Source organism: Populus nigra, chromosome 5 (genome assembly GCF_951802175.1).
Source record: "Populus nigra chromosome 5, ddPopNigr1.1, whole genome shotgun sequence".
Lineage (NCBI taxonomy): Eukaryota > Viridiplantae > Streptophyta > Magnoliopsida > Malpighiales > Salicaceae > Populus > Populus nigra.
In genome coordinates, this window is record NC_084856.1 from 618,430 (window position 1) to 638,387 (window position 19,958).

General features: G+C 34.7%; 3 protein-coding genes across 3 annotated transcripts; all 3 read left to right on the forward strand.

Moving 5' to 3' along the window:
* The first annotated feature begins 388 nt into the window (after nucleotides 1-388).
* Nucleotides 389-4,486, forward strand: LOC133693436 (WD repeat-containing protein DWA2-like). Its single transcript, XM_062114659.1, has 13 exons — nucleotides 389-526; nucleotides 616-699; nucleotides 783-915; nucleotides 1,089-1,200; nucleotides 1,363-1,462; nucleotides 1,710-1,837; nucleotides 2,177-2,246; nucleotides 2,606-2,694; nucleotides 2,849-2,894; nucleotides 3,365-3,438; nucleotides 3,530-3,603; nucleotides 3,679-3,737; nucleotides 4,085-4,486. The coding sequence occupies exons 1-13, from the start codon at nucleotides 482-484 to the stop codon at nucleotides 4,124-4,126; spliced, it is 1,056 nt and encodes a 351-aa protein (XP_061970643.1). The 5' UTR covers nucleotides 389-481; the 3' UTR covers nucleotides 4,127-4,486.
* A 3,719-nt stretch (nucleotides 4,487-8,205) lies between these two features.
* Nucleotides 8,206-12,523, forward strand: LOC133694980 (protein EARLY STARVATION 1, chloroplastic). The gene is made up of 11 exons (XM_062116698.1): nucleotides 8,206-8,763; nucleotides 8,861-8,952; nucleotides 9,041-9,234; nucleotides 9,853-9,892; nucleotides 10,005-10,086; nucleotides 10,210-10,287; nucleotides 10,367-10,492; nucleotides 11,042-11,163; nucleotides 11,692-11,731; nucleotides 11,811-11,885; nucleotides 11,964-12,523. Exons 1-11 carry the CDS (start codon nucleotides 8,471-8,473, stop codon nucleotides 12,130-12,132), a joined length of 1,311 nt encoding a protein of 436 aa, XP_061972682.1. The 5' UTR covers nucleotides 8,206-8,470; the 3' UTR covers nucleotides 12,133-12,523.
* A 3,498-nt stretch (nucleotides 12,524-16,021) lies between these two features.
* On the forward strand, nucleotides 16,022-19,164 carry LOC133695457 (uncharacterized). The gene is made up of 2 exons (XM_062117465.1): nucleotides 16,022-16,895; nucleotides 18,192-19,164. The coding sequence occupies exons 1-2, from the start codon at nucleotides 16,326-16,328 to the stop codon at nucleotides 18,966-18,968; spliced, it is 1,347 nt and encodes a 448-aa protein (XP_061973449.1). The 5' UTR covers nucleotides 16,022-16,325; the 3' UTR covers nucleotides 18,969-19,164.
* Nucleotides 19,165-19,958: the final 794 nt, after the last annotated feature.

Here is a 19,958-nt window from a genome sequence, read left to right on the forward strand (position 1 = left end):
CTTTGTTTTTTATATTTTCTTTTAAAAAAATCATAGTACGATGAATTGATCCCGTTGATTTAAAAGGTAATTTTAAATTAGATTAAAGTAGAAAATAGTAATTTAAGGAGCATGAAATTTGAACAATTCCTTTTATTACTCTCTCGTTCACATAAATAAAAAATAAATAAAGTATGACATACATGTTTATCATACCTAGTTTTACTTTTATATGATTTGTTTTCAACTTCTAATATGAATTGAAGAGCAAGGATACCTTGTGATTTGGAGCGAGCAGGCTAGCCTTTATCACCTTCATTTGGGCTTTTCCAATCGAAACATCACAAATGGGCCTTGAATTATCAAGATACCAATATTTTCTTCTTAATGGGCCAGCATTAACATTGAGAGAAAAATAGAAGAAAAACTAACAGATTCCACACAATACCTTTGCTTCGATCTTGGCTTCATCATCTTCAAGTAAAGCGAGAAGGAAAAAAAAATGCAAGGAGGATCATCAGGCATTGGCTATGGACTCAAATATCAGGTCAAAATTAGAAACCCTAATTCCTTCTCTTCCACAAAATCTCTTCAATTTTAACCCTAATTTCGCTCCATAAATTCAATGTCCTCCAGGCAAGGTGCATATCAGATGTAAAAGCAGACACGGATCACACCAGCTTCATCACTGGAACTCTCAGTCTCAGAGAAGAAAACGAGGTCTAATCTCTTGTGCGCTACATTTTGATTGTTTTGTTGACTATTTTATTGGATCTAATGAGTGACATTTTAATGTGGAATAGGTGCATTTGCTGAGGTTATCTTCAGGTGGAACTGAATTGATATGTGAAGGGTTGTTTTCGCATCCTAATGAGATCTGGGATCTCTCTTCTTGTCCTTTTGATCAACGCATTTTCTCCACTGTTTTCTCTACTGGTAAATCACTCGCTGCGATCTGCTTGCATTTGTTTGATTATGGAATTCTTAATGAGTTATTTGTTTATCATGAGGTAACAATCCGGCACCGGGCGCCTTAAATTTTGCAATTAGAGAATTAGTATGTGAGCTGAGTTAGTGTGATTGATGGGATTCTGTCTGTGTGATTGAAGGTGAGTCATTTGGAGCCGCGGTGTGGCAGATTCCTGAATTATATGGCCAGTTAAATTCTCCGCAACTGGAAAGGATTGCGTCTCTTGATGGACATGTTGGGAAGGTTAATTGGTGAGTTTGTAGTGTTAATTTATCTATCTCTTGTTTGTTTGATTTTGTGTGTGTGTGTGTATTTTATGGTGTCGATTTTTTGTGTTTTGTTCTTGAATTTTGGATATTTGGATCCTTACATGGTTGCCTTTGTCTTACTTGCCATATGTGGGTACCCAACAGCATTCTCTGGTGGCCATCTGGAAGAAATGATAAGTTGATAAGCATTGATGAGGAAAATCTTTTCTTATGGAGTTTAGATTGTTCGAGAAAAGCAGCCCAGGTAGAAGTTGTACTGGATATCTAGCATAGTTATGTTTCTGGTGTTTGTGTTTATGATGAGATATACATAGTCACACAATTATTTCCATGTAAAAATGATGGAAATTGGTGTTTTGGAAGATACGATTTTGTTGTTGTATGGTGACTGTGGATAAGATAAACTAGTGAAGTGGAAATGTGCAAATCTGTTACAATTCACGCTTGATTTCTTGTACTGATACTTATTCATATATTACTGAAAAATCCAGGTGCAATCGAAGGAGTCAGCAGGTATGCTTCATTACTTATCTGGTGGAGCCTGGGATCCACATGATGTGAATGCTGTTGCAGCAACTTGTGAATCCTCTGTCCAGTTTTGGGATTTACGGACAATGAAGTATGATAGTTCTGCACATCTTTTCCTATTTCTTTTAAAAATCTATTCATTATAACTAGCATTCCAAGTCTTGAACTGGAGAGTTTACCTCGTTAACTTTTATTAGACTTTAACACAGATGAATGAGTTTTAAGATTTTGTTTTATTTATTTGAATAATAGGTTGTTGCCTTCTAGTTTAGCTTTATGCACAGATCTCTACATCGGTTGTTGAGAATCTGACTTCTTTTTTTTTTTACAAAATTTTAATTGTTTTTTCTGGAACCGTGAATTGCCTGGTGTCTTGCCATTAGACGATGCATTTCGATCATGGTTAACAATATGATTTATGTGTTTACAGGAAAACAAGTTCTATTGAGTGTGGCCATGTGCGCAATGTCGACTATGACACCAGGAAGATGCATATACTGGTAAGTGTTACCCTGTAACTCTGTTTACCTCTAGAAGTGCATCACTGCTTCAATATCTAATCATGTGTCTGTAGTAATGAGGAAATGCTTTTTGGAGCGGTTGAGGGTGTCAAAAGTGTAAACACTATTGCATTGTCCTTTTGAGATTCGTTTAAATATGGAGAAAACTACCAAGGAGGGCATCAGGGAAAGGACCTGATTGAAATTGGCTTCAAATGCAAAGAATAATGTTCTGTTTCAAATTGACACTCCATGAACTTCAATTTCTGTCAAAATGTTCTTGTTAAATAATGCTGTTCTTTGGCAATGATACTGCTGACTATTGAGATCTATCGGCATTAATGAATTAATCATTACAGGTTACTGCAGAGGATGAATCTGGGATACGCATATGGGATCTTAGAATGCCAAAGGTTCCTATAAATGAGCTCCGTGGACATTCACATTGGTAATCCATTTCTTCCATGTCACAGTTCTGATGAACTATTCTGGTCATCTTATTGCATGTGCATCATATGTTCTTATTTAATCAAGTTTGATGTTTTGTATTTGCTCCTCCTCCAGTGTAATAATATTCTCTCACTGTTTCCAAATTTTGGCAGGACATGGGCTGTCACGTGTAACCCTGAATATGATGGACTGATTCTGGTCTCTCTCTCTCTCTCTCTCAATCACTCTCTCTCTCATCCCCCCTGCCTTCCACACACGCGCGCGCACACTTGCACCACCCTTTTTTTCCATAATGTCTTCTGCCATAGAGTTAATCACTAGAGAGCACCCTTTGTCTAAAAATGTCACAATACAATTGAGTTCATAGGTGGAAAGTTAAGCAACCTTTTCTGAGTGCAATGTTTTTATTTCTGGGAAGAATGTGCTTTCTCAAAGGGACATTGCTTATGGCATATGGCGAGTATAAAGCACTGGTCACAATTATCACTGTTTCTTGGCTGTTATGTATCATCTGTTATATGCCTTATGAATAAGGCAGTGGGAGAAATATCCTTCCATTTGAAGTCATTCATTGTCTGGATGACTGTTATTTTTAACAAAACAAATTACCATTTCTTCTATCCATGTTATTTATTAGCATTTTCCTGATCAGAGGTAAGTTCTTGCAGAGTGGTGGTACAGACTCGACTGTCAATTTGTGGTTCGCTTCTACAACAACCAGTGATGAGTTGACATCTGGGAGGTCATTTTCTTATTTGTTTACCAGATGTGTTACTTGACTTTTTCACTCTTCTTGGTCCTGATAATCTCATCAATGTGGTTGTATTTAGCAGTGTGGTTGCGTCACCAACTCAGAAACTTGATCCGCTGCTGTACTCATTCAATGACTATGAAGACAGTGTCTATGGTAACAAATGAAGCCATATGCTATCTTTAAACTGTAAATTTTAAACTCGAACTGACCAGTAACTTGTGATAATAGGGCTTGCTTGGAGTTCTCGGGAACCTTGGATTTTTGCATCTTTATCCTATGATGGGAGGGTAAGGTCACTAATTATTTACCATGGCAAGAAACATTAGGAAGTGTCACTCATTTTATTCGGAGAAAATAATTTTAGCACTGATGCATAGCCTCGAATTGCAAAAGCCATACACCTTCCTGGCCAAGGCTGCCAAGTTAATTATTGGTTTGAGTACTACACAACGTTACTTGCATTACTATTAGAAGCTTCAATTTGAATTGCATTTGCAGAGTCCATGTTCTCTTGCTAAGGGTGTAATAAACCAAACCCACTAATACAACACTTTTCAAGTTAGATGGCATGGAGAAACTCATTCAGACATTTGTTCACAGTCTAATTATTAAAATTGCCTGTCATGTCTTGCAGGTGGTTGTAGAATCAGTAAAGCCTTATCTCCCCAGAAAATGAATTCATCACGGATTTCCCCACGTTAAACCATCTTGTGGCGGTTTCCACTAACACCACATGCCGGCTAGAACTACATTGAAAAAACAGTTATGCTATGCGAATTCTAATGGGTGGCTGTCAAGAATCTGTTCTAGCGCAACATTGAAGTCTTATCATCGTGTCGATGCTAGTTTCATTGATGCTAGTTGTGCTGTTGATGCGGAAGAGCTTCATTTGACGCTATATCTTACCATGCATGTATGTATACAAACTCTGCAAAAGGAACAAATTTATTTTCAACAATGGAATCCACGAGGACACGATTTGCCAACTTTCAACTGTATGGTCATCTGAAATCTATAAATTTATCATTTGAGATCAGGAGTTCTTCAATGGATTAGAAGAATAAATCTAACACTCCGATAATCTTTTTCATAATGATTTTTTTGGTAAGAATCATAGCCGTTGAATTCGAGGAACCAGTCTTTAGGGTCCAAGATTTATGGAAAGGTATTCTGGATATAGCTGCTTCATAGTGGGGTTTCTTCCTCCTCCGCCTCCTTACCAAGATGGGTCATCTCGTTGAGTTTTCCACATTGGACGGAGATGGGGCCTCTTTCTGAGTAGGGGTGAGTTGGCTGTGGTCCTTTTTGTGCTGACGAATGTAAACCTGAAAAAAGGAGACGAAAACGAACATACGGTTGTCATTGATCCTCTGTTCTCTCTCCCGCGACTATCGCAAATAGACTTCTCTTTACTGCCTCAGAGACCTTTCTGAACATGTTGTCCTCTGAAGTGACATGAAGCTTATCCAGAACACAATTGGTACGAGTCAGCATTAAAAACGTTTGGTTTCCTCGTCCAACGGCAAAGCTCCAAGTTTTCCACACCATGTCATGTCATGTCATGTTGACAAGTGGCGGTCTAAATCACCATAAGCATCTCCTGCCACTTATTTCATGACACGCAAGGTGCCTAGCTTTCAGCCCTTATCCACTATCAAAATTTCACGGCGAGCCATGTCACCATGCCAATGTGTGGTGAGAATGCAAGAAAATGTCGAAGAAAACCGGGAAAAAAAAAGTGTTTGCTTTATGAAGTGGCAATTCTAATTTTATTTGGATAAGATGTGTCGTAGTTCATTTTTTTTATTTTTTTTATTTTTGTACATATCTTAAAAAGAATACAAAAAAAAAATAGAAAAGTAGGTCTTTTCAATAAATTTAGTTATTTAGTTGTTTTCGTTACTTTTATTTATTTTTATGTATGTTGAAAAACAAAGAAAATCATTAGAAATACAAAAGTACTGAAAAAATAAAAAAATACAAGAATAAAAAATGTAACTAGGGTTGAAATTGGACTAGTAATTAAGTATTGCATGCAAAAATAAATTTTGAGAATTTTCTTATCATAATTGAGGTTTGGATGGAAGAGAAAACCGAAAAAAATAGCTTAATTTGATTTAATTTAGCTAAACTTGAAAGAAATATGAATTTCAATGATGAGTTTGAAATAAATAGTCAAGTTATAAATCTAAATTTATTTATTTAATTATGGACGTAGTTTTTTTTTAAAAAAAAAAAGATTTGGAGGCAAGTTGACTTTAAATTGCATGAATTTAAAAACCAATGACTAAATTGAAAGAGGTTGTGTTGGAAAGATCAACTAAAAAATTAAGTTAAAAAAATTCAAGATTGAAAACCCTGATTGAATGAAATTAAAAACAAAAGGAGTTAAATACTAAAATAAAAATGAAAGAATATTCCAAGGGCCAGTTAACTTTTTATATAACTTTGTTTTTGTCCTTTTTGTTTCATTAAAATCAACTTAGTCCAATCCAATTAAGTCCAAATGAGTTAAATTAATTTGACTCAACCCATTTAGTTAATATTTTCAGTCCAATTGTTTTCAATTGATTCAATTTAGTTCCATTTTAATCCAATGATTTTTTCCAATTTAGTCCAAAATCCATTCAAATCAAGCAATCCATCAATTAATTTTAGATCTTTCAATCAAGCAATGTCAAATTAATTTCATGAAAGTCCGTTAAAAAAGAACGATGGTTTTTGAGCATGTTCTAGAAAATTAATTACATTAAACGGGCCAAAGCTCATTCTCACTTTTACCATTCCCATGGGTCTCGTGCCCATTTTAGAAGTGGCTTAAATGACAAGTGTCGTTTTTTTTTTTTTTTTTTTTGTTAATAACCAAAATAACAAGTTTCCTTTTAAAATGGACTAGTGTTACAATTTGTTCTTTTACGAATAACCAAAACATCAAGACTCCTGTTTTCAGGTATCAATGTTAAATTTCTCTAAAACAAATTCAGAAATAAATTGAAAATTATTTAAAAATAATTAGAATAATTAATGATAATAAAAAAATCTATATTTAGAAGAAAATACATAGTAAATATAACATTTCATGAGAAAAAATACTGTATAAGTGATGTCATTTTTTATTTAGATATAACTAACCTAATACCTGAATCTCTGAAATTATATTCAATTTATAGAATTCATAGTTACTTCTAATTATTTGATGACGACTTCTAATTTTTCTCAACTCATTTTCCTGGTAGGATGCTTAGAGCCAAAGTTTTTTTTTTTTAAATAGCAATATTGCAACATAATTTTTTTATATATATATAATGATATAACACAATTTGATAGATATGATACATGACATCTTTAAGTTGTCGCCAATAAAAACACGATATTTTAAATAAATTATTAAATAAACTAACACAAATCACGATAAAAAAAATATCAGATGAACATCGAAGCTTATAAAATCATCTATATTATTGAAAATATCAGAAATCAACAAAAAAACAGACGCGTCTCTAGATTTTTTTTTAATTTTTTCCTCTCCCCTCAAAACAAAAAAAATCTTCTAACAGTGTACGGTACAATCTTCACCGCGGAGAAGATTGAGGCAAAAATGATTGAAAAGAACACTCCAAGACTCCAAGTAGAGGTGTCTTTCTTATCTCGTCACAGAATCAAAAGTAGTAATGAAATAGGGTGGATTGCTTTTAGAAAACAGTTCCCAAATATTTTGAAAATACAATTCTCAATTTCTTTCTGTCTCTGTTCATCCATTGATGATAAAGATTTGAACGATGGAGTTTATCAAGTAAGCTTTTGTCTCTGTGTTTACACTGTCTTGTATCCATCCTCTCCAGGTTAGTCAAATCTCAATCAAAATCCTCGGAGTAGGCTTTGCCGTTTCTCAATATAATGATATGTATTATTGAATTTTTCCTTTTGTTTTCTTTTTCTTCGAGATTTATGAGTTCTGGTTTGTCCCTTAGGCATACCACCTAACATTTATATCCACATGTTCCAAATATAGGCTGTGGTGAAGAGCTTTATAGTAACATATTTTATTAGTTATTCTTTTAAATAAATAAATAAAATAATAAGATAAAAAATAAAATTCATAACTCATATAAAATGATAAATATATTTTTCCTTAGTTATTTCTGAAACGCTTTAAAATTTGTTTATTTAAATATAATACAGAGAATAAATAACAAGATATTACTAGTTATTCTTGAAACACCATCACATTTCCTTACCGTGGCCTCGAGTTAAAAAGTTAATTTAAGTTATAATTTTAAAAAAACTGAAAATATATTGATTCGGTAAAAAAAATTATTTTAAAAAAAAATATGTTATTCTAAGAACTCGTTTGAAAATAAACTGATTTTTTAAGTATTTTTTAAAAGTATTTTTATCTTGAAAGATCATTAAATCAAATTAATGTTTTTTTATAATTTTAAAATAATAATGTAAAAATTTTTAAATAAATTATTTTAATATATTTTAAAATAAAAAATACTGATATCATCATCCACCACATTAATAATGGATCACTGAATCAACCAATTATTGAGTTAATTTAAAACTATAATTTGTACAGGCTCAAGAAAAAAAACAAAGAAATAAGGAATGAGTGAGGGGGCTGAAGAAGAGACAGGTGTAAAAAGGAGATAGGAAGAAGGGATCAGAAAGCACAAAGGTGGGACCTGTCTAGTCACGTGTATGATTAAATCCCGGGATTCGCAGCCATTGCCGATCTGATCTCTCTCTCTCTCTCTCTCTCTCTCTCTCTCTCTCACACCCAGCACCCACCGCTCCCATCTCTCCTCCTCTCTTCCTCTCTCTCTCTAGAAATCCTTCGTCAAGCAAACGTCTCACCCACAATTTTTTTTTTTATATTTAAATCCCCCGAAATTCTCTCCTTTGCCTCTTCCTGTTCTAATTTTATTTTATTTATTAGAATTCGAAGCTTCCACTCTCTCCTTCTATCACTTCAAAAACCACTCTTGCTGTCTCTTGGATGGCATTTTCGTAATTAATGGCGGCGAGTTCTAGTGGTTTTACGGCTCACCTCGGTTTCAAGCTCAGCCGATTCAGCAGTTCTCCGTTCCACGCTTATAGCCATGGGTTGGAGTCGAGGAAGAAGAAGCGGAGGGGGAGGTTGTTCCTCGACGGTAACGGAGTTCGGGTGAGTCGAATTAGTTGCTGCTGCTCTGACTCAGTGGTTCGGAGAGCGTCCGGGTCGGGTAATAGTGTTGAGAAACCTGAGGAGAAACGCTCTCATAGAAGTCGATTCCAAGCCATTCCTGCATTGCCTTTTCCTTCTCACCAGTATGACGCTGCATTCAACTGTGATTTTACTTTCCATTTCACTTAATTTTTATAATGAGTTTTTAATTTTAATTGTTTTTTGAAATTAATGCTGTAGGTCTCGGTTTGGTACGAAACAAGAGAAGTTTTATCCGAGATGTACGCCGAGAAACACCGGTCCACAGTCGCGAGATACGCCGCCGAAGCGAGGTAATTTCACGCTGCTTGGATTGGGTTTTGCGTTGAGTTCAAAGTGAAATGTTTTTTGAACAATTTGCTGAATGATTGGCTTGTGTAGATACTGGCATTGCAAATGAGAAAGATATGGGCATCAACTTGTTAAAGGAAAATGTTAGTGAGACTGGGACTAATGAAGATGGAAGTACTTGGTTTCGAGAAAGTGGAGAGGATCTTGGCGCAAATGGGTATAGATGTAGATGGACGAAGATGGGTGGTCGATCACATGATGATTCCACCCAATGGGAAGAAACGGTATAATCTCTTCTTTTGTTTCCTAATCACATGATGTTTTGATTTGTTTGAGCATTTGATTTGATATGGGAGTGAATCGAAATCGGTACCGGAATCAATTTTTTTAACAATTCATTAGTAAAATGGTTATCAGGATGTTACTTTTTTTTTTTTTTTTACGGGTGATGGCAATGAAATTGTTCTGATTTTGAATCCAGATTCTAGGTGGTAACCAGTTTTACATCCATTTTTGTACTATCCGATGTGATTATAGTCCCAGTATCCAAAATTCATTAAGCTAGGACTTGATCGTCCTCAAGGTTTTGATTTTATAACTAATCACCCCCTTTAAGTTGAATTACACCGTAGTAAAGGTTGTTGATGATGCCCACGCAATTTCTTATGAAAGGTTGCATCTTGTCTTTGCTCCCTTCTTTTCTTTTCCAGTATCTGGTAGGAATGGTGATAAAGGTTATGGACGCGAGCTTTCTGAAATGTTCAGCTCGATGTTACTAGTCAATTGTCATGATTTGTTTTTTTTTTTTTTCAATTTATTCAACTTTGTCATTGATTTTATAACCCCACTAAGTATCATCCCAGGTGGATGCATTTAATTGGATTTATTGATCTCCTTGACAGTGGTGGGAGAAAAGTGACTGGACAGGATACAAAGAGCTAGGTATATTGCTTGTCTTATCATTGACATGACAGGATGATTATTTTCAATTTTAGTGGGTTGGAGGTTTAATCATATTGAAGTGTTCACCCTCAATCGAGTTCATATTTCTTAGGTGTGGAGAAATCTGGAAGAAATGCTGAAGGGGATTCGTGGTGGGAAACATGGCAAGAGATGCTCCATCAAGATGAATGGAGGTATAGTTTCTACCATGCTGCCTATGCAAATAAAATTGAGCTTAAGTCATGAAAAAAGTGTCTTCTGTTTATCATGGTTTGAACTTTTCATTAATAAATCACTTTCTTATTTCGTTACTGCAGTAATCTTGCAAGAATAGAGAGGAGTGCACAGAAACAAGCAAAATCGGGCACTGAAAATGCTGGATGGTATGAGAAATGGTAAGCTAATATTCCAATGCAGAGTGATTATGATGATTATAAGTTGTTTTGGTTAAGTATGCTTTAATTTTGGACTCAGGTGGGAGAAATATGATGCTAAAGGCTGGACTGAGAAAGGGGCAAATAAGTATGGAAGATTGAATGAGCAGTCATGGTGGGAGAAGTGGGGAGAGCATTACGATGGAAGAGGCTCTGTTACAAAATGGTTCGCCCATTCACCATCTTATCGTCCCTTTGGACTTCAATCTGCTTTTAGCTTGCTTTTAATTTTGGACATTTGTATACTCATTATCTGTCATCATCCATGTCAAATTACTAATCTATTGATGTCTTAAGAAAAGAGGCTTTGAGATCAGTTATCAACAGTTGAAAGGTCTCAAGTACTCACAGCCTGACTATTAGTATAGAAATTTTCAGGATTTCAGATGCTGAAGGTGCAGTAGATGTTGGAGGAAAAGTTATCATGAAATATGTGTTGAAACCAAATATATGAATAATTGTTTCTGTCCTTGGAAACTTTTAGAAAACGGTCATTATTTTGAACAATGATACAATAAAAATATCTCAGAAAATATGTGAAACTTAAGTGGTCTCAATTTTTCAATAGCACTTCTTTTCTTTGTACCTATCACTCTGCTTTGGGAATAATGGAAAGATTGCACCAAGTTTTACTCCTCTTCATGTGTCTCAATTAACTTCATAATTGGAAGAGCTTGAAAATAGTTTCACTAAGCGTTCTTGTTTCACTCCTCAGGACAGATAAATGGGCCGAGACTGAATTGGGAACCAAATGGGGAGACAAGTGGGAAGAAAAGTTCTTTGCTGGCATAGGTTCACGCCATGGAGAGACATGGCATGTTTCTCCAATTGGTGGACGTATGTGTTTACTCTTGTTATATGTGCCTCTGACCTAATCTCCTTTAATTATTTATGTTGATTTACTTTAGACCACTGCCTTTGTTTATTAGAAACTTATTCAAGTACATCCTTCATAGGATACTTTCATTACCCATACATTGATTTGGAAACTCACTTTTACAGTAACCTGCCAACATTCACAATCCAGGAAGATTAACTTCTCTCACATATTTGAACTCTTAACTTGCTAGGTTTGTTGTAACCAGGTCTAATTTAGTTTCTACCACAGCTTCAAACTCCTTTCTTCTTGTTGCTTTAACTGTGGAGATTAAGTAATCCAGTGCATCACTGATGTGCACTTGTAGAATACAAATGGACTCGATAAGACATTCTACCATGTATTTAGGAGGGGAACAGGAACTAACATGGCCCATGAGTTGTTCTTGTCAACATGACTGGATTGAGTTGTCTGATTGAAATGTCCATGTTTGACTATATTTACATAGTTTCTGGAGTCTGTTGAAACTTATTGTGCTTCATGTTCAGGTTGGTCAAGGACGTGGGGAGAGGAACATTTTGGAAACGGGTATGCAACTCTGTTTATATGTTAGTTTGTTCTCCATGCTGTATTTGGAACCATCATCTAATGTTTCTTTATCCTACAGGAAAGTTCACAAATACGGAAAAAGCACGACAAGTGAAAGCTGGGATATCGTTGTGGACGAAGAAACCTATTATGAGTAAGAATGTGCTTTTCTTAGTACTTGCACTAAAGATACAATTGGATTAACTTAAAAATTTCATGTTTTTGAAAAAAGGGCTGAACCTCATTATGGATGGGCTGATGTCGTGGGTGATTCAAGCCAGTTATTATCAATCGAACCCCGGGAAAGGCCACCAGGTGTCTACCCAAATCTCGACTTCGGGCCATCTCCTCCACCTCCAGTCGATGACTTGCCAGGCTCGCCTCTCCCTCCCTCACAATGAAGACCTGATTTTCAGGTTCCTTATTTTGTTCTAGGTGTTTTCATATTTATCTCATCTGAATCCAATCAATCATATTTGTTTAAAACGTCCCACGAAAGAGTATTGTGAATTAGTGCTTTTCATTTATTCATTCTTTGGATGACAAATGCATCCTGGGTTTTGGGCACTCTCTATTTGTCTAAATATTGGATGTTATATCATTTTCCTAGAATAGGGTGGGAAATTTTAGGGAGTGATTAGTAGTATTTTATTTCTATTCTCTTTGTATCTATTTTTTGTTTTTTAGAGTATGATGTCATCATTGGTTACTCTCTCGACTATGGATGCAAGATGTTATTCAGTCCCTGGTTTCTTTAGATTTTATAAGTTAATCCTTGTTTTTTAGATGTTATTTGACTGTTGATCTTGTTTTGTAAGTGTCCAAATTGCCTATGCTTTGAGTTTTGTTTGTAATAGGTAAAATTTGATATTTCAATAGAAATGAAGGATATTTTAGTAAAATAATAATTAAATTATCATGGAAAACCAATGGAAGAACCCAGTTATAAGAAAAGATCCAAACTGAAAGATTCTATTTCTTAAACTATAGGGATTGACCGGTTATTTTACTAAAAACTCATGGATTAAATAATATTTACATGAAAAATAACAAGTGAGGAGACTGCACCCCTTCGTCTTCATCGTTGTCACCATAACACCCACCAACAATAAAGGAATTTCCGTCCCTCGCTCTCTCTTCTGCCATCATTAAGCCATCAGCTCTCCACCTCCATGGTGGTCAAGACACAATAGTAGCTTCCTCTTCCTCTAGGTTTCCACCATCTTCTTCAACAGTCCATCACCAGCCTCCTCTCAGCTGATCTCAACCAAGACCTCTGCAACAGTCACCGCAGTTAGCTTTCTTCATGGCCTGTAGCTCCTTTCTTTAATATCCACGCCGTTCACTCCTTCACCTCCACAGTCACCACCAGTGATTAGAACCAGCAACTTAAACTGACCCATAACAGTCTCTACTCATTCTTCCTCCACTGTTAACAGTCCCAACATCAACAGACACGACGGCATCTAAAAAGGAAGAAACAAAATCGGCCCAACCGTGGTGAAGAAGTGACAAGGAAAAGGAGAGCCGCCCGATCCAGCCAACCGTCATCTTCTCTAGCTGCTAGAGCATCGATTCACTCGCCACCAGCCGCCAATACTGTTTCAATAGTCTCACTAAGCTTATCTTGATCCTTCAGAATCTTTCCAGAAGGTGTTATCTGAATTTTGGATAATTTTGTGTTTGTTATTGTGCAAGTTGTATATGGATAATTGTAAGTGTGTGAGTGAATTAGTGAAAATGATGGTGTATTGAAAAATTTGCATTATGGCCATGGGAAAAAAAAAAGCCTAAAAATGTCTGCATAATTTATTTATTTATTTTTAAATTATGTCTAGCATAAAAAAAATCATTTTGTGTTTTAACATAAAAAAATATATATTTGTGTTTTTGGCATTGTTTTTATATATATATTTTTTATTTGCATGCATTTTATGATTGATAACAAGTTTATTAAATTCATTAAAAATATAATACAAATAAGATGACTCACTAAAGCATTAAAGCTCTTTGTATATAAAAGAACTTTTTAAAATAAATATTGATAAGATATTAGAATAAAAAGCCAAAGCCTTCTTTTGTGGGTTCAATGTTTATTTTTGCTATTCTTGAGTTTAATGTCTATTTTAGAACTTAACCCAATATTGTTTTGTTTTATGTAATTGGAATGATGATGAATATTGACTTTTGATATTTACTAACATCAGGGTTAGAAATATCAATCCCGATATTTACTGATATTAGAGTAAAAAATATTAATCCTGATATTTACATTTGTGTTCGGCTAAATAAATCAAGTCATAAATCAACTTGTTGAGTTATTCAAGTTTAATTAGATTAATGTCTAAATGATTTAAGTGAAATCCAACTTTGTTTAGGTTTTCAATTCATCCGCTAAACTGGATTGAATTTAATATCTATTATAAGATTGGTTTTCTAATTAAAGAGCCCGTACGGATTGATTCAGTGATGTAAATTACATGCTATTCATTCGTAGAATAATACAAGCTCTCAAAAATTAAAAAATAAAGTGCTTGGTCTCAATTTTGCATCCTCTTTTTTTTTTTTTCGTTCAAGAATATTGGGCGGGCGCGAAAGGTAGCAGAGGCACCGTGAAAGGCGAAATATCACACATCTTGGACAGCTGTACGGTACATGTCTAGATGCCTGCGAGCACGAGTCTTGACCGGACAAAAATAAAATAAAATAAAATAAAATGCCATATTATTTTTTCCTAAGCAGTGGTTTATTCACGCATCGTAACGAGTGAACGAGAGAACCATGCTGGAACCGCTGGATTACATGAATATAAATTTATTTCTATGCTCAACATCGGATGCTCACGCATAATTATTCAGATTTAAACATTTAAAATGATAGATAAGTTATTCTATAAATTATAAATGAATTAAGGATGATTTTGTAAGTTATTAAGTCCAGCATGAATACACGTGTCAGACGTGCAACCAAGTTAGGTACAAACCCCATGTTCCGTGTCCTAGCAATCTCTCATAACGCTAGTCATTTAGGTTTAAAATTCATAGCTATAAAACCCAGATTCACACGTCATCTGATTCAAGGCTTTGATTATGTATTGGATGGGTCAGCATGGTCTAAATCGGTCCTATTTAAAATAATAATATTTTAAGTTTTTTATTAAAATTAAAAAGATTTTGTTTTATTTTTTTTAAAATATCAAACAATGTCTCGCTCAGATCTTGATGAGGTTGGCAGAGTTTAATTAAATCAACTTTTATCCTAGTTTAATATAAAACTTAACTTAAATTAAATCTGAATTAATTAGAGACCTAATTAACCCACAAACCAATACAAGTTCTGTAACTATATCAAAACCTACCATTTTTTCTTTTATAGCATGTAAGTTCAATATAATACCCGTTTTCTTTTTTTATACGAATCCTCAAAGTAGCTTCTAGTATGGTGATCAAACTTTTTTTTGGAGACTTTTATTCATGATTTTTTTTAAAAAAACTTTCATTAGACTCCAGCAATAATTTCACATGTCAATTCTGTCGATTGCTCTGCAATCCTATTTCACTCTATACAAAAAAAAAAAAAAAAACATTAATCAATAGCTTTCAAACTCTATATTTACTTTCTAAAAATTTATATAATTGTTAATTTTATGATTCGTAAAATTAATTAAGATACAAGTAAATTGACCTAAACATTCATATTATTAATAATAATAAAAAAAAACATTAGGTGTGTCTCACCCCTTAAATGTTGATACCAAATTTGGTGAAGAAGGTATTTTTTTTTTAATTTTTTTTATATTTCATCTTGTTTCTTTTACTTGTTCAAGCTATCTATGAAATAACTAAATTAACTAGATAATATTAGAATAATTTATACAATATTTAATTTTAAATTCAAACTAAAAAAATAATATTTTCAAGATATTTTAAAATTAATATATATTGAATAATAATATCAAATAATTTTCTACCATGTAATATTTTTTATTAAATCTAAAAGAAATTTGATAGTAACCCCAGCAAACTCCCATAAACCAGTAACTACTAAGCTGTTAAAGACATAATAATTACGGATGAACAATTAAATTATCAGTTTTCGTATCTCCTTGTTTTTTTTTATTATTATTATTATAATAAAGGCTGTCATGAATTGGGTTGGTGGTGTTCCTAACAGCGAAAAATATTGTACATCTGGTAATGAATCCACTCACCACCCCAACCAGAACCTCAGGCATCCATCGTTACCAAACTATATTACAATTTAATTTAATTTAATTTAATTAATTATGGCATAATTATGGCCACAAACTTGAAATTTAAGCTAGAAACAACTCAATTAAGCATGGTCCAATTTCACATGATCAAGCAAAAAAAAAAAAAATTCTAAATTCCCGACACCAAAAAATCCCATGTATCATCATCATCTTCTTCCTTTCCACCAAACCAAAAAGGCCACAGCCACACCATAACCAAACCAGAGCAAAAAGCCCTCACTTTCCTTCAAGATTTTCAGCAATTTCCCTCTTCATGGGTGCAGCCAAAACCAAGATCCAACACTTATTCTTCTTCTTCTTCTTCTTCTTCACCTACATGACATGCTGAACCAATCCCCCAAAAAAATGACCTTACCTCCCATAATCTCAAGATGGTTCTCTGATCTAGATTGGAAACCTCTCCTCTTGATCATCCCTCCTCTCTCTCTCCTCCTTTTCTTCTCTATCTCCTTAACACCCATCACCCCTTTTTCCACCCTTTCCCCTCTCGCTTCCCGTTTCTTCAACAAAACCACCCTGATTACACTCCCCTCCACCTCCCCAACAACAAATCTTTCATCAACTGCTCACCCTAGTTCGCCGCCTGTGAATCCGAGTGACTCGACTCAGTGGAAAGATGAGCTGGATCGGTCGAGAATGGCCGTGTGTTTAGTTGGTGGGGCCAGGAGGTTTGAACTGACTGGACCCTCGATTGTGAAGAATATTTTACAAGTGTATCCAAATTCAGACCTTTTTTTACACAGCAATTTTGACAACAATGCTTTCAAATTCTCTATCTTGAAAACTGTGCCAAGGCTCGCCGCTGTCCGGATTATCATTCCTCAACCTCTGCCGGAGACCTTGCCTCAGCTCCGTGTCCTTACAGCTGCTAATTCTCCTAATGGCATCCAGGTTTGTTCCCCTTTTTTTGCCTTCACAACAATGTTTTTCTTAAGGTTTAATAATTTTTGTTTCAGCAATTGGATATTTACCTGATTTAATCTAATCTTAATGATTTTTTTATGGTAAATTACGATTTGATAACTTTTTAGAGAATAATGTGGTCTCCTCTTTTGTTTTCTCCTAAAGAAAAGATGCGCCATGAGGGTTCAAATTTCTGATAAAGCTGTGAGAATTTTCATGGATTCACTCATCACTACCAGTAGGCATTTCCTTAAATAAATAAAACAGTGCTCCTATTATTCTCTTCTTTTTATTTTTGTTACACCTTTTTATAATAATTATTCGTGCCTTTTAAGATAACCTTTGGGCTGTTGTTTTTGCTGGAATTTGAAGCAAAGACACAAATTTACAAGGACGTCCTGCTGAGATTGACAAAAACCTTTTAAATATTATATGGTATTTTCATGACTGCTGTGAGTTGGAAAACATTGGGGATTTTTGATATTTCGAATTCAATTTGCTGATTAGTGTTTTGAATTTGTTGTTGTATCATCAAGGGTCTTGTTTTTGCGGTGACGTTTTGCTTTTTTTTAAAAAAATATCTTCTTTTTATATTTTATTTAAAAATAATTTTTTTAAAAAATAAAATACCAAACACTATTTAAGTGCTGTCACCAGCTTTTGCCCTCTTTTTTATAGCTTTTTTCATCCAAAAGCAAAATTCTTAAGTGTTTGGAAGTGCTCAAAAAAGCTAATATTAGAGTCCATTTCGCGCATGACTTGTAATTATTTTCAGGAGCTACAAATTTGTGGTTTTTGAGAAGCCATGGCCATACTAAAAGCCACAACTTTCCCAAACGAATCTTGAAATCGACGATTATGTTCTAAAGAAGCATTAGGTTATGTGATAGTCCAAGTTCAGATAAAAAATGGAATGGAATGGATGCGCAGCTCTGTTTGATTTTTGGATAATTAGCTTTACAATGGCTATGCAAACCAAATTTCAAGTATCGAAACACACACATGTTTAGATAGTATAAACCTCGATCCCATCACGTCCATAATTAATTCTACGCGCAGCCACCTTTACTTTTTTATCTTACTGAAAATTTACCATTAACTTTTTTTATTTTATGGGACCACACTCAAGCATTGAAAATGTCGTGTTCGGAAGTGCCATCACGCTCCATTGATTCCGGTTGACCCCACTTCCACCTGATAAGCACTACTTGTCGTCTTGGTATTGATAATGAGCAAGACGATGAAGTGAATTCATGTGTGTGTTGTTGCTTTTAATTCTTTCAGGGCCTACTCCAGTACTTCAACTTAGTGGAAGGATGTCTGACAATGATCCAGGAATATCAGAACCTGAAGGGGTTCAAGTATGATTGGATAGTTCGTACGCGTGTTGACGGGTACTGGAATGCCCCGTTGGGTCCCGAAAATTTCATCCCAGGTCACTACCTGGTTCCACCAGGGTCCTCTTATGGTGGCCTTAATGACCGGCTTGGCATTGGTGATCTCAACACTTCAGCGGTGGCCCTTTCCCGTCTTTCTTTAGTTCCCCAACTCGACGCGGCTGGATTTCGTCAACTCAACTCGGAAACTGCTTTCAAGGCTCAGCTTACCACACAAGGTGTGCCTTTTGATACTAGAAGATTACCCTTTTGCATTGTTTCGGATCGGAAATATGACTTTCCTCCGAGCCGGTTTGGTGTGCCGGTGGCTGCATTGTCAAGTCCAGGCCCGCTAAGTGGTGCGAAATGCAGGCCATGTAAGCCAGTTTGTGAAGGGACTTGTGTCGGTGATATCATGACATGGCTTTATAAAGATTGGAGCTGGACTAACTGGGAAAATGGGACGCTTAAGTTATGTGATGCCCATGGTGATTTGGAGGCAGGGTGGGAAAAGATTTTCGATAGAGATGCAGGGAAGGAGTTTGCTTCTGAAAGGAAGAGGATTCGGGGTCTGAACACGAAGCAATGTGCTGTTGATTTTAATGAAATGAAGAAAAGGGCTTCCATGTGGGATACTCCTCCAGTGGAGGAGATATGTAGATTAGGACTTCTTGGAGAGAATTAGAGTCATATTCTTGATTTTGATTTTTTTTTTGGAGGTTAATTTCTTGTAAAAAGAAAGGAAATAGGAGGGTGTTTGGGGGATTCTAGGTGGAGGGAATTTTCTTTTAATTCGAGTATATTGGATCATAATCCTGTAGTGATTGTTTATTGTTCATCAAGGTTCTAGTCACAGGACCGCAGGAATAGTTTTGTCATTATATGGTGTGGTGTTATTGAGTTTTCCGGTGGTCGTGGGTGTTGTGCTTCGAGTTTTCCGGCGAGAACAGTTCACCAATCCAAACTAATAAAGGTAATTAAAGGTGATGACTGGTCTAGTGCTACCTCCCTTAGTGCTCCGGGCGCAGCCCTGCGTTTTCAAAACTAAATTCATTAAAATAAAACACGATAATGTAAAAAAATATACTATAGTAACACATCAAAATTATCGTAATATACTATAAGCTTAATATTTTTTAAGCTAATTTTTTTTTTTAAAAAAAAACAGAAACAATGTTAAACATCACGTAATCAAGGTTAGACTGGTCGAAGTTAATTTCTAAAGCAGCATCATCATCATAACTCAAAATGCCGAAAATTAATTTACATAAAGCACCCATTAAGTAGATTAATTATGACTAAGGGGCAAAGAAAAAGGTGATAATGATGATCTACTTTTCTGTAGAGACCATAGCTAATGGTTTCAGAGTGATTCTAGAATTGCACTATGCATTGGATATTTGAAGGAAAGGTAGGTGAGCAATCGCACGCGCACAAAGCCATTTTGGATTAATTTTTATATATTAATTATGGGGTGATTTAAAAAAATAATTTTTTTAATTTTAAATTAATTTTTAGATTGTTTTGATGTGATTATATTAAAAATAAAATTAAAAAAATTAAAAAAATTATTATTTTAATATATTTTTAAAGTAAAAAACACTTTGAAAATCAATAATTAGTAAGACAATATCTACATTTATTATATGATTTTTAAACAACAAAATCTACCAAA

Coding starts and splice junctions, on each gene's coding strand:
- LOC133695457 (XM_062117465.1), top strand. CDS start 16,326: ATGCTGAACCAATCCCCCAAAAAAATGACCTTACCTCCCATAATCTCA. Junction 16,896..18,191: donor ATTCTCCTAATGGCATCCAG/GTTTGTTCCCCT, acceptor TAATTCTTTCAG/GGCCTACTCCAGTACTTCAA.
- LOC133694980 (XM_062116698.1), top strand. CDS start 8,471: ATGGCGGCGAGTTCTAGTGGTTTTACGGCTCACCTCGGTTTCAAGCTC. Junction 9,893..10,004: donor GACAGGATACAAAGAGCTAG/GTATATTGCTTG, acceptor CATATTTCTTAG/GTGTGGAGAAATCTGGAAGA. Junction 10,288..10,366: donor GCTGGATGGTATGAGAAATG/GTAAGCTAATAT, acceptor TTTTGGACTCAG/GTGGGAGAAATATGATGCTA.
- LOC133693436 (XM_062114659.1), top strand. CDS start 482: ATGCAAGGAGGATCATCAGGCATTGGCTATGGACTCAAATATCAG. Junction 1,463..1,709: donor GTTCGAGAAAAGCAGCCCAG/GTAGAAGTTGTA, acceptor TGAAAAATCCAG/GTGCAATCGAAGGAGTCAGC. Junction 1,838..2,176: donor TGGGATTTACGGACAATGAA/GTATGATAGTTC, acceptor ATGTGTTTACAG/GAAAACAAGTTCTATTGAGT.